The sequence below is a fragment of the Acipenser ruthenus genome, chromosome 22 (genome assembly GCF_902713425.1).
Source record: "Acipenser ruthenus chromosome 22, fAciRut3.2 maternal haplotype, whole genome shotgun sequence".
In the NCBI taxonomy this organism is placed as follows: Eukaryota; Metazoa; Chordata; class Actinopteri; order Acipenseriformes; family Acipenseridae; genus Acipenser; species Acipenser ruthenus.
This window is the reverse complement of record NC_081210.1, coordinates 4,272,970-4,287,938: the sequence shown is the minus strand read 5'-3', so window position 1 is coordinate 4,287,938 and position 14,969 is coordinate 4,272,970. Positions and strand designations below refer to the sequence as shown.

Here is a 14,969-nt window from a genome sequence, read left to right as displayed (position 1 = left end):
TCATTCTATAGGGCAGTATATAAAAATGCATTGGTGGGTGCCAATGTATTTACCACTGATAGTTGTTATCTGTCATATAATTCACACATTGGCGCTACAGTAGCATCTAATTCTCGTATCTGAACTCAGTTTACAATAGACTGAATAAATGTGCCAACTCTGTATGTATGCATGGGACCTAAACACTGCCAGATGTGGCAGTAATATCGCTATCCAAATCTAAACCAACCCTAATTGGGACTTAGCTTATTTTCCTAACTTAGGTCTGATCTCAGTTTTACAATTTTAATTTACAACACAGACATTATAGGTCTTATAGCTCATGAAATAATCCATCTTAATTGTCACGCACCTGCATATGTAGGCCTCACATAGGCAGTTTTGAAAGAAACACGTTATAAAATGTTTTTCTATAGGTTTGCCTGTTAGGCGCCACTAGGCCAAAAAAAAAATGTAATGGATAACTATAAAACCGAGCAGGTGTTGGCTGTTATCAGTGCACACTGTGAAATGTGTACAGTTATAAATCTGTGTAGATTGTAATTAATAACAAAGACACACAGGCTTCACTACCTTTCATAGAAGTTACACTGTTTAATCTGGGTGATTGGTAATGCTAACATAGCTAAAATTGCAAGTGTGATATACACTGTAAATCAAAGTATGGGTGCCTCCTGCATATTTACATTCTGTGATACATTGTGCCTGTAACTCTTGCTATTGTTTGACATTGATTGCGTCCATATTCTGTTGTTTATTTAGTGGGAAATATAAACACAGAATGCATTATTCAGTGGTGCTTTTTCAATAAATAAGTTAGACTAGCTGCAATATGCTGTGTGACAGAAGCAATCATAATCACCCTATAGCCAAACCCCAAGCAAAATGCTCTGTGTGGCTGTGATGCACTACGGTTACATTGCATAGTAATATCTGCACATTAAAACCCATGGGATCTGGTTAAGTATACAAGGGGTAAGTTACCTAAGAAGACAATTTGTACTGCACATACTGAGTGTTGCTAAATATAGAATGTGTGTTACACAGACTACTAAATCCAATTTTTTTTTATATTTTAACATTCGAATACAGCGTGTCATCTGAGGGTGAATATGGTACTGCACCCGCAATAAGTACCCATTTACCATAAATGCAACACAATATTTCAATTAAAAAAACCAAACAAAAAACATTTCAAAATAATGAAAGAAAAAAACCAAACAAAAAAACCAAACAAATAACAAAACAAAGAAACAAAAACAATATGGGTAGTGGGTGATTCTATCCTGTAGATAAAAAAAAGACACAAAAAAATAAATAAATAAAAGCATTAAATCAGCTCATTCAATAGAAAAAAAAAAGAAAAATAACGATAAAGCATGTGACGGGCGGGTTCCTGTACAGAACAATGGCGATAGTTTGTCGTTAATACGCCCTCTGGACTAAGGGGTTAGTCATCATCACAGAATCGTTTTCCTTTCCTTATATTACGCACAACTACAGTACTTTTCATTGAAAAAGAATCCTGTGTGATTTAATTTCCCTCTAGAGGTCAGTGTGGTGAATTCAAAAACTGAAGGGCTGGTGCTACGGACATCAACACCCTGAAACGTACAGGAGGGGAGCTTAAAAACCACTCGCTTTGAAAGAACTACTCCGGTTGTGCAGGGGTTTCATCAGTGCATTTCATTCTGAAAAAAAGCACAGTAAAACTAAATAACGGGAAACGCCACGGCTAAGCGAAAAGCTTCACTTCTAAGGAGTGTATGCCTCAAACATTAAGTTTTTAGAACACGTATCAGAAGGAGCTCAGACAAATATATATATATATATATATATATATATATATATATATTTTATAGGAAATTGAGCGGTGAGTGTTCAGCTGCCGAGATGTCAGCGCAGAGCTAGGTAATACTGCGAGCACAGTGGTTTTTTGTTTATTTATTTATTTTTTAACTGTAAAAATACACTTCACCAGAGTAGTATTTTCCATTGAATATATGTTGTTGTTTTTTTTGCTTTGTTTTTTTATGTAGCGTTAAATATAGTGTATATATAAACTTTTAAATTCGGTGGATTAAAAACTACCATTGAGCCTGTGATGGAGAAGTGAAATGGAGGACCTCGGAATATTTTGGTAAGTTTCGAAAGAATTCAAGTAATGTCAAACTGATTCAAAATGATGATATATACTTGACAAAAAAAATTCCATTTAAAGATAGATTTCTTTTTAAGTTTTCTTCATTGTTTTATTGAAGAAATCAAACGATGCTTCTAATTTATTTATTATTACTTTTCACGATGCAACACTAACGCCATGGTTTAACAGTTTAAAACAGTGACTTTAATTTTATATTATATAATGTTTACAAAATTCCAGCGTTTTAATAACCCGTTTTGTAATCACTGTAATGAAAATTAAAATCCATTATCTAGTTCCCATTTTGTATTGACTTTACAGGCGCCTACTCAAGGCTGTGATTTGGAAGTAATCTGTCTACTAGTTTAAATTGTCAAGTTAGTGTTTCCTCTATAAAGAATCTCATTTACAGACCTGCGTTTTATTTCAATAACGCCTTTGTACAGTACGAGAATACAGTATTTTTGAGCATATACCTGGTTAATAATTAATTTTGAATATCCAGATTCTAAACTTTTTAAATCAGTTACAGACCGCAAGCTCAGACTTTGCATATGGAGAGCTGAAAACCATTCTAACAAGGAAAAAAAAATATTGAATTGATTCTTGGAAAGAAGATGCAAGCTGACAAAATAATGATGTTACACATTCCAGCGACCTTAAGTCACTCTTCAGACCTCATGGAACATTAAGTAAACTTAGCATGTTAAAACCTGCAGTAACTGATAGCTGTCAATAGCATGGAATAGTTAGAATTTGTCTGTTATATAAACATGCTTATTTAGCAGCGTTACAGTAGCTCCATTCCTCTAGAAAAAAAAAAAAAAACGTTTGTTACCAAGGAAATGTTGCTACATTTGTATAGTGAGGGGGGGGGGGGGGGGGGGACTGAGGTGGTAAAGTGAAGCATCAGTCATGCATTAGGTTAAGTGCTCTTCTCTGAACAGTGCAGTGAGAACAATACTGCAGGTTTTGATCATCCATAACATGAGCACTGAATCAGAAATTATGTGAAGAAAAGTCTGACCCATAATGTATTTCTCAATGTCAGCATTGGATTAAACTGTTATTGAGATTGACATATTGGTCATATTGACATTTTTTTTAATAGCTTTTCCTCAACGCAGGGCTTAAGCTGGTAGAATTTAATATTCCCGGTTGCATAGCAGTTTGAGTCACTCCAGTTTTCAAGGTGAGCTTAATTAGACACACAATACATCTTTGTACAGGTAACCTGCAATTAAGGCGCACAGTAAAGGTCTCAAACAAATTACTATTCAATTGGAGTACCAAACAAAGTCATAAAATACAGACATTTTGGGGGTTACGTTTCTCTTTAGCATGTACAGTCCTATTCCGCCACAGCCTTTGCTATACCATTTAAATTCTGTTATTAGTGCATGGAATCAGGTAGTTTAGCATCTTTTTCATAAGACCCAATCAAGGGGCTGATAGCTAGTTTAGTGACAGGATAGCCAATCTACATGTGGTCGAGTTCAATGGGCTGTCTGCCTGCTGGAGTGTTTTTTTTTTTTCTAATGCTGTTTTTTTTTTTCTTGATTCAGACAACAGCAGGGTCCTCTGGCAGTTTGTGATTCTGGAAACTTGGCACTTGTTCTGGAGTCTGCATCCTCAAGCAACACCAACCCACTCTCTCCTACTGAGTGCCTTTGGTCAGACTGTTTACTGACTCCCAGTACCACAGCCATGCTACTGAAAGAATACCGGATCTGTATGCCTCTCACAGTGGAGGAGGTAAGGGATCTTATACATTTGATGGCTATTGTATTATCATGATGTATTTGTCTGTTTTACATTGTTTCACACAGTACTCATAAACCATGCATGGTTTGAGAACTGTGTAGAATGTAAAAGTTATGCATCACCTAGAATTTAAGGATTGAGACTTGTGAACATAATTTAGAAACTACAAAATGATATCGCAAGAAGTTTACTGGAAGCCATAATAGTAGTACAGTATTTCATGTTAAATTTCAAAAAGTCACATTTTAAATTTTGTGTCAGTTTTTAGTTAAGTATATGGAAAACTACAAAGCGGCATGTAATTCAATATGTTAACATTATTCAGCAGGTTTCATTTGACTTTATGAAGCAACATCTGTTAATTCAATAGGGTGGTGCAAAACCTTTGGCCATAGCAGTAGACGTGGGTACTTTTTTTTTTTTAATTTATTTTAAACAATCATAACCTTGTATCTCACACAACCCCTTGTAGTGAAAAAAAAGTGTTAGCTTACTCAAAGGCCACCAAACAACTTTTCAGATTATGACCTATGGAGGCAGGTTCAAGCAGCTATACCAATATAAATATCAGTGTATCGGTTTGTAGAGATATACGTGCTATTCTGGTTTAAAAGGTTAGCAGTTGTTGTTTTTCATTCTTAGCCTTGCGTGAGCCAAGAGGGAGAGGAACCTTGCAGGCCCAAAGCCAACTTGGCAAGCAGTCTGTGATACAAACATTGACTCCTCCCTGAGTCACTTCCTCTGCTTACTGCCCCTCTGGCTCTACTGCTGCTGTGGGCTGCTTGTTCCAAAGAATACCTCCTATTAGACCTCCATGAGGGTGCATCTGATCAAACCTTTGGGGGTCTGTCTCTGTGGGCCTTGATGGTAAAGGGAGCAGCTTGGCATGCTGTGCTAGGAGTTGATACTGCTGGTGGATTTTCACCCTCTCCTGGACATAATCTTTTATTCATCACTCCTTCTCTAGTCTGAGCAGTTTATAATCAGCAAATAAATAAAATGATAACTATTCTATAGGTGACTGACCAATACTTTCTCATTGTTGGGATAGGGTCAACGCTATTGGCATAGAAAGTGCAAAGAATTGCTGATTTTTAAAATGTTTTTTTTATCCCTTTGGCAGTTTATGATGTAATTGTTCTATTTTTAAGAACTTTTAAGTTTTTAGTTTTTGTTAAGCTTGGTTCTTAAGACTTTACCCATGAATAGTTAGATTTATGTCAAACTGACTATATTCATATCTGGTAATGAACCTTATTGTGAAGAGAAGAGAATACCACATCGGATGATAACGTCTGATATTTTATGCATTCTAGTTACTGTTGTAATGTAATGTAACAGCTTTTCCTAAAACTGACTATGTTAAACCAGAAGGAATGTGCATTCTCAACAAAATTAAGTACATTTTTAATACTATTTTTATTAACATTTTATACTATGTTTTTAAAACGATGTTATAACCTTAGTTGTAGGTTAATATGTAAAACGAACTGTGCATATTCAGCAAATTCACAATTTGAGCTTGTTTCCTTTTAAAATTGTTTTTCATACTGATAGCAAAGCACATATCTCTGTCTATTAGGATATCTATGACAACTTTTGCAAAGAACAAAGGGGAAAAATGCCAATAAAACCATTAGGAATAGCTACCCAAAAAAACACCTATTGATGCCCAAGACTGAAGGATAATATTATTAAACATTCTAGATAGCGGGGCGTTGTGATTATTTTTAGAGGTAATTGGATATACTACCAATCTCATTAGAATGCAGATTAATAAGAGAATTTTAGGAAATTGTGAGCTATTGAATGACGTATAGCCTTCTCTTGGCCTAAAGCCTGCTGCACGGGTGAGAGACATGCTTAGTCTTCACGCCTTGTCAGTCTTGGGACACCTTTTGAGCCATAAGTGACAGTTGTTTTCTTTTTTAATGAACACAATGGTTTTAATTGCAATTCTGTGCTGTGGTTTGTTGCTCCCCAAGGAGTTGTACAGGTTTGGTTGGAAGCTGAGAAATATGTAAACGGTATTCATTCAGGTGCCAGTAATAAAACTGGAAAGCTGAGAATTAGGTATTTTAGTAGTGATTAAGGATGGCCTTGGAGGACTGTGGGCTGAGGGGTTGGAGCTCATTCAGTTTATGAGTGTTGGAACAGTAAGGGTTTTTTTGTAATTCTGGGATTAAAATATGACCCTCATTGCTTAGCAGTTTGATCTAGTTTTAGTTTTGTGTACTGTACTGCATGTAATGTAAAATGCAATTGCTTTTATATTCAAATGCATACCCTATTTGTGCATCCTGCACATAGTAGACCTTGAGTAATTTGATCGCACAGTTGAATGCACTATCATTACCATGGAAACTGGCATCTCAAATACGTTTAAATGTGATACAACCATAATTGCCATATGCAGGAGCCTGCAGTCAATAAATTAAGGTTAAATTAAAGGATACAATTTGTTCTACCATGGGGAGGGGGTTCGGTGCCAGTATTTCCATCCCTGTAGTGATTAGTAGGAGCAGATGATGGATCTGGAGAATGCATATTTTATGCACAGTAAGTGGCTGACGGTTTTTTAAAATAACAAGCTGGGAATGTACAGTAGTCATGTTCATTAAGCAACAGCTTAAGAAATCACAGTGAAAGCTTTTGGTGTATTATGGGGCAGGGTGATGGTGTGAGAGATGTCATAGTGTACCTGTCTTTAAACAGTGCTGTGGCTCTGACACTACTCTAGCACATTATCACAATAGACCAGGTTCTGCCTAATGTGGCCCAGGCCTGTATCGCAAGAAACGTCAAACCCAACTTCCTGTCTCTGTGAACAAGCTGCGTTGCCATAGCCACATGAGTCATCACAGAAACCTTTAATTCTTCTTTTTTGGTTATAGCCAAAAAAGCTTCTAGCATTACATTAATATCACAAAAAAAGCATAAGGCTCTTGCTTACTTAAAAAAAAAAAAGATAGAAAAAACATCTTAGATTCCTGTTCATGATAAATGCACATTTAAAAGCCAATATGGCACATGCCTGTTCAAACAAATGTATCAACCTGCCGTGGAGCTGGTTCACCTGGACACATAATCGGTCTTAGTTGACAGAGGGCTGCTCACATTTCTATTGTCTTTTTGTTGTTTAGGAGGTAATGCTCTCAGACCTTGTTTGGAAGGTACACAATAAATGACTCTGACAGCCTACCTCTGTAATAGATAATAGAATCGTCTCCTGCTACTGGAGATGGATGCTATATAATTCTAATGCCCAAAATGTCGTCATCTAAACTCATTTTCCCCTGCGGAATAAACAACCCCCACACGTCCCATACATTAAAGTAATGTATTGGGACTATTTTTAAACCCAGATAGCTGGGCAATAATGTCCACAGGCTGAGTTATTTTGACACCTGTGACATTTTTTTCCATAGCAGTCTTAATTATAATAAATACAGTGTGCGTATATTCGGCAGAAAATAAAACTACAACAATCCAAATTCGGACACTTACTGTAAGACTAATGATAGGCCATTTAAAAGCGATCGATTTAAACCTTTAGCTGTTGCATAGGTGTGGGGGTCAGTTACACTGCACTGTAATGCTTAAGAGTGTTGGCTTTCATGAGTTTCTGCATTGCGCAGATCTTTTCTCTTTTGCATTGTGTGTGTATATATATATATATATATATATATATATATATATATATATATATATATATATATATATATATATGTGTGTGTGTGTATGAATAAAAAAAATTATGTATAGTCAATGGATTTTCCAGGTTTGTATTATCATAATACCTTAAGCGGTACCCTTGAATGATTTTAGAATATTCTCATCTTATTTCTTGCAGGGTGTCCATGTGTCAATTGGGTAGATATGAGAACTTTCATTACTTTTCTTGCAACTCACTGCATAGGAACTCACCCCCTGAACTCCTTATGCTGTGTGAACTCCCTTCCGGCAATGAAAATTAAGAACAGAGCATTTTGGACATGTGACTCTATGGCATTAGTGAAAACATTTGGCGAGCTCACTTCCTGGCTGTAAAACAACATTCCCCAAGATCCCCATGCCCTGCAGAGTCCCCCACAGGTTTACATGCAGGATGAATAACATACAGTAACACTGAACTGGCCTCATTTTTATTTAGAGTATAGTCATTCAATCTAACAATCAGTGAATTCGCCCAATTCTCTTCTAATATGTACATAGGATCTCTGCGTTTCGTCTTTCCCTGAGAAGATATGCTTGAAGCTGTAACAGTAATTGTGCCTGCCTTCAAGCAAATTAAGTTCATGTTACATTCCTAGTAATGTAACAATTTTTTTGTGATTTTAAATGGCTTCACAGTACTGTACAACACTAAAGGATTGATTTCAAATGGGTTGCAAATTGGCCCTGTTTGCAGTAATGAAGTTTGATCCTCCTGCAATCCTGATTTTTAATCAATCACAGTGCCATCACTACCAGTATCTATTTTCTTCACTTAGTATTAGCACAAGCTATATTATCACTGCCCCCCTTTTCCTGTCTTGAATAACTCTGGGTTCTTTGCTTTTGTACCTTTTTAGTTTAAGAACATAAGAAAGTTTACAAACGAGAGGAGGCCATTCGGCCTGTCTTGCTTGTTTGGTTGTTAGTAGTTTATTGATCCCAGAATCTCGTCAAGCAGCTTCTTGAAGGATCCCAGGGTGTCAGCTTCAACAGCATTACTGGGGAGTTGGTTTCAGACCCTCACAATTCTCTGTGTAAAAAAAAGTGCCTCCTATTTTCTGTTCTGAATGCCCCTTTAGCTAATCTCCGTTTATGACCCCTGGTCTTTGTTTCTTTTTTCAGGTCGAAAAATTCCCCTGGGTCGACATTGTCAATACCTTTTAGAATTTGGAATGCTTGAATGAGATCACTGCGTAGTTTTCTTTGTTCAAGACTGAATAGATTCAATTATTTTCGCCTGTCTGCATACGACATGCCTTTTAAATCTGGGATAATTCTGGTCGCTCTTCTTTGCACTCTTTCTAGAGATTTGGGATATGAAGATATAATACACCCTCGCTATAACGCCCTTCATTATAATGAACCTTTGGCTATAACGAACCTGGCCCCTGGCCCCCAAATAAAAAAATAAAAAATAAATATCATATAAGCACACACTGTCAACATCCCGGTCTGTACGCACGGGATGCCACCTCCGCAGTGAAGTCAACTCTTTTGTCTTCATAAAAAGCGTGCGCTGTGTAACTATACATCCAAAACGAAAATAATTTTATGTTACAACAAAGCTGGAAACTGTATTGATCATTTGAAAAAAGCAGTAACGCAGGCATATCTCTGTCGTGAATATAGGTTGTCAAAAAGCACTTTTTTTTGGCTTGTTCAGCAATGATACAGCAAAGCAAAAAAAAAAACGACAAAAAAAACAAAAAAAAACTTGAGGATTTGATGAACTTTTCATGGCAAACTTTTCATGTTGGGTTGATTTGAAATAAAAGCTCAGTTTGGGATTCTTGCATGTTGGATTAAGATTTGGTGCACTTTCGTGTCGGATTCGTGTCGGACTGATTTTGAATAAATGTTCAGCTTATTCACAATGTTCAGCTTATTCACAATCTCATCTCATTACTCCAACAGTTTATCCTTCATTTTTATTGTCCTTTTGCTATAACAAACCCCTTGATATAACGAACAAAAGGTTCGGACCCCAACAGGTTCGTTATAGAGAGGGTGTACTGTATTTCAAAGAACTTGCTGCTTTTTAAAGACTTCACTTACATTGCTCATATGATTTAGTGCAATGGTTTTGATAGAACAAAGGGAATAATTCTCTTAGGGGCACACTGCAGAATGTATGGGATTGCTAGTCTAGTAGTGTCAATTATCTGGGTCAGAACACGTTTGCAGTTTTGACATTAAAGGACTGCCCCATATTTATGGAGGAAAGGCAGGGGGTTTAACTTTATTCCCCAAGGAAGTTTGACTTGCTAGATAATAAACGTTTACTCTCTTCCTTTCAGGATGGGGCCAGAGCTGAAACAAGCATGCTTAACTCTTTGTGTCTCATGAACCCTTTCAAAGTCTAATGTAGACCTTTTTTTTTTGACCACAATTTAATTTACAACTTCATTTCTTGTTGTGAACAGGACGCGCTGGATTAAGAAAGTAAGCCAATGGCATGACTATAGCGTTGGCACTTTAGATGACCTATTGTGCACCATAGAGATGTGAAGGGGGTCCTCATTGCAGAAAACTGAGGGGCTAGCTGAGATTTGAAAGTCATCAACATAATAGTGCAATATTTGGCATAAAGCCCCCTTCCTGTAGGCATACTGACTCTTTGGTGAATGATAAAAATGTAATTTGTGAAGTCTGCTCAGAACTATTCTGATATTTTCTTTCAATCTCATTTTTAACTGCTGTAAGGCTTTTAGTGCACTGTCACTCACTGCTAAGGCAGACAATTACCACACAAGGGAATATGAAAATTGTATTGATCATTAGTTCAGCTCATTTGTAACGCATCGCTCTTGTAGCCCTGCTGGTGTCCAGTTTTGCTGGGAGAGGTACAGGAGGCACCAGGAGGTAAAGGAATAGGTTGCCCACATGCCAACAGCTGAACTGGGGTTCCAGGAACCCCATCCAGCCACATTGTCAATGGGATAATCTACAAGTTTTTCATTTAGTGACTTCAAGGGCCATGTAATGCAATTATTGTATAATTGTGTTTTAAAGCAGTGTAACTGCAATAGGAATCAAGGTGTGTGTGTGTGTGTGTGTATAGAATTAGCACTAGTATATGTGCGCGCTTTGTTTGAATAGATTGCACTGAAACATTAAAACAGCTTGGGACATTTACTGTAGGATTTGAAAATCAGAATCTTCTGTCCGCTAATAGCCAAAAAAACCTCTGGTTAGAAGCAATTCCAATACAAGGCATCGCTGTTCTGTATTACAAACCCTGTTTGTGTTTAGAATATGATTTCCCAGAATATCAGGGTTACCGTGTGAACTTGTACTTAGTCAAAGAACGCAAACCCACCTCCCCCCTGACGGCAGATCATTAACTTCTCCTATACTGCTGCTATTTTTAGCCTACCCCTGACATCAATCTGACGTTGGTGGCTGAGCAGGAGACAATGATGTAAGAACTCCTGGGGTTAGTGAGGTGGGGGGGGGGGGGGCACGAGTTGATTCTTAACCCTTTATGCACACAACCACTTCCTCTCAGTTCTTCCTTGAATCATTTCCACCAGTCAGCTTGTTTGGAGTTGTTGCTGACATCTTCGGTTGAGGATGCACGTTGCTATTGAAGTTGCGTAGGCATTAAAGACAGCAAAAATGCACATGATATATATATATATATATATATATATATATATACTGTACATATACAGTCCCACATGATCTAGACGCACCTATCCATTTTGTGTGAATCATGATTAACCTTGCTGGTTGCTCACAGCCCATTTGATTGATTACTGTTCTTTCTACCTTTATGTATATATTTATAAGAGATTATTTTTCCAAGCTGTGTTCAGAATCCCAGAGGAGATACTACTCACAGGTTTCCACACAGTATGTTGAATGACATGCACAACAGGCACCACTGCAAGGTTTGTGACCCATTGGTTATGCGCCTTATCATTGTGTCCCTTCTTAACAAACTAATGGAAAAAGAGGAGGGGGTACAAAGCATGTTTGCCATCCATTAAAATCTCTCTTGCCCACCATGGCACCTCTTCCCGATGACAGGTTGTAATGGAAAAATCCCCTCTCCCAATAAACTCTTATCTACAATGCCTGTGAATACACCAGCTGATGTGCTTAACTGGACTAGAAGCTAATTAATTGACTGTAGACAGTCTGTATTAGTTAATGGTCACTGAGAATTTATCAAAGTGATTGGGATCTGACAGCTATGCTTGTGTGGCATATTGGTTCATTTGTGGACTGCATATGTGTTGGTCAAATTCATCCCTTGGGGATTCAGGTTGTATTCTGGAAAGCTATGGTAAGACTTAATTTGCTTCTGCGTAGTTAAAGCAGCCCTTAATCATCTAGTTTTACATTTAAATTGTGCACCAATTCATAATTTTCCCTTCTACAACTGTAAACATGTCTCCAACAGTATGAGTCTTTAGCAACCCATGTACACTGTCTCAGTGTTGTAATTTCTAAAACTGCCAATGGTGCTGAAAATGGGGTGACATGCTTCTGCACTGGGCTCATCTGTTCTTTAGTACTGGTCACTGAATAGTCTTCTTTTTCTCCAGTACAGGATCGGCCAGCTGTATACCATCAGCAAACACAGCCACGAGGAGAGCGACAAGGGGGAAGGCGTAGAGGTGGTGCGAAACGAGCCACACATAGACCCCGTCCATGGAGAGGGGCAGTTCACAGAGAAGAGGGTACACCTGTCCAGGTATACAGAATCCAGTAATGCCAGTTCTTCCCATTAGAATCCTCTGGATGTCTTACTTTTAGTGTCATGTTCATCTAAAAGAAAATTATATTCAGTGTTAATCTGTACTAGCTCTCAGACTACTCATTTGTCTGTGGGAGAACATTAAGAATACATTACAAATGGCTGACAGAGAATTATAATAGGGGGTAATGGACTGTAGTGTTTATTGAATTTATTTTACAGAAAGTATAAGAGAGTTTTATCAGTGTTAAACAAAATAGGGTTAACTTATGAAGAGGGGAATGTTTTCAGCTTCAAATTAACTTGCTGCTTCATTCATGGGTTTGATAAAGTAAGTGTGCTGTGGCTTAATTGCCTTATCATTAACAATATATTGCAGATGTAAACAAATCATAAACCACGTAAAGGCACAAGTTCTGGAACAGTGTTTCAGTATTAAAAAATATAGATATTTGTTCTGTTTGTTGAACATTGTGTCTTTTACATTCTAGCAGTGCAGGTGCTAAAACTGTATGAGCATGTCTTTTATTTGCTGCCTTGCTGTATGAGGCCATGTATTTGCTTTTTGTCTTAAGGGAATGTATACTGAATGTTAATGTTCCTTTTTCTAATTTCAGCTTGGCTTTTATTGTTTTTAAAGGGCTTGAAGGCCAGGACATGAAGAATAGTGTAGGCCTCTCTATGACCCACAGCTTCCTTCCTCTGTACAAAAACACCCTCAAATGGGCTCATTAATATTGATGAAATTGCCTCGAACTACTGGCACAAAGATGAGCTATTATAAAAATGTTACTGAACACTGTTTTCTTTTAAAATAAATATATTTAGATGTTGAAATGCTGTGGTAATTGTCATGACTTGTTCTGCTCAGGTTTTGGTGTCCATACATCACCTGTATCTAGGCAACCAGGCAGTCCACTTTGCCAAAAACCTCATGTGGGCTGTCTGAGGTTTAAAACAAAACTATTGTATTAAACAGCAGACAGAAGGAATTCACATGAAGTCTCAAATGCAGCTTGCGCAAGGTTTTTCATGTAAACACGATTGTGATGGGTTGTTTACAAAGGCATCATTAAATTGCTATCAGATTTTCTTCTCTTGAGTTCAATTCACACTAAATACGTAACAGACTTAGCCTGGGGGGGGGTTCAGTTTTCAAATTAAATGACATTTTCTGTAACTGTTTTCCAACCTCTTTTCCATTACACTCTGTATCTCTCTCCTTCAGTACTAACACTGCTCAGCAGTGTAAATGTTTAGCAGCCCTCCATGCAAAGTCTCGTTGGGATTGCATTGCTGTCGGCACTCCTTCTTAAGAGGGAGCTATGGGACTAGAGAGCCTCTAACCCGGATATCCATGGCTTAGTCTTTCAAGCCAGCTTGCCATACATATATATCTTAGTATCTTTTCAACCCCGGCTGGGGATGGAACCCATGGCTTTTCCGCCCCCTGGTTCGTTCCCTTTAATCCTCTCACTCTGTATTACGAGTACATCTTTTGATGAATTTTTATTTATTTATTTATTTTTTTTGTAGAGAAATGTCATATTGGGCCGTTGCAGTTGCTAGGCAACCCTTTGTGGAATGAACTCCAGTTTCAGATTTGTTCTCAAGCTGAAAAAGCAAAAGGGCCAATTCTCTCAACCAGAGCTATTTTTACTATGCTTTCCCACAAGCCTCTGTAATGAAGTTCATTTTTAATAAGTCTGCACTCATTGACGATGCGACTGTCAGCCAGAGAGCTTGATTATGTTCCTCAGGTCCATTATCCACTCCATCCGAGAGCCGCTCTGCTGGAGTGCTGCACTAGAGTACCACGGTTTTCCATTGCTTCAGCACCATCCAACACTGATAACCCCTTCTTAATACAAGTGATTCACACACTGGCTTAGGTCTTTGCTGTAAAGTGGGCCACAGCAAGAGGTGTAAATAAGCAACGGCATCAACACATACATATGAATCTGACGTGGTGTTTAGAGGAGAAAAGACAAAAATATTTACCATTATGCACAGAATCCCATGTTTCCAATACTCTAGCTTAGTCCCTTTAAAACACCTGTAACTAATACATACCACCATTGCTGTTGCAGATGAGATTGTATTGCTGTTTGTTGGTTTTGGACAGATGTTGAAAGGTGAAAAATAATGGGGAATATACAAAACAAGTCATAAAATAGGCACAGTGTGCACAGTGGGGCAGCTATAGTGTGTGTACAGCTTGTACCAAGCAGATAGCTAATTTCACAGTTTCAGCTACCATGGAACCTTTTGCCCCATCCCCAACTCTGTCCACCATGCTGCCTGCCTCCACTGTTGATTATTTTGATTACTTTACCAGAAGTCACAGTGGCAGAGATATTCTGGGATTCTGTTAGATGGGTTTTGTCTCCCACAGAGCCTATTTTACTGTTCAAGGCTTCAAGCAGGCTGGAAAGTACACAGCATGGGTTCAAGCTGCCACTGGCTAGAGCAGAACACAGCCCCCTTACAGAGTCTGGGAATTGATTAGCCAGCTGCTGGAACATTTCAGAGAGTGTGGTCAGCACTCAAAATCAGCCATCAACTCCATCCGGTTAGCAGTCAGCAACACGCAAGTCTGTTTGATCAAGAAAAACAAATTCACAATGACTGAATATGCTT

General features: G+C 37.9%; 1 protein-coding gene across 1 annotated transcript in view; it reads left to right on the top strand.

Annotated features, from left to right (window-relative positions):
- Positions 1-1,449: 1,449 nt before the first annotated feature.
- The window catches only part of LOC117431148 (cytoplasmic phosphatidylinositol transfer protein 1-like), a 28,511-nt gene continuing 14,991 nt past the window's right edge, over positions 1,450-14,969 (top strand). The window contains exons 1-3 of the mRNA XM_034926568.2: positions 1,450-2,140; positions 3,709-3,898; positions 12,178-12,326. Of these exons, the coding sequence (XP_034782459.1) occupies positions 3,851-3,898; positions 12,178-12,326 (197 nt within the window). The 5' untranslated portion in view covers positions 1,450-2,140; positions 3,709-3,850. The remainder of the gene's footprint in view (positions 2,141-3,708; positions 3,899-12,177; positions 12,327-14,969) is intronic.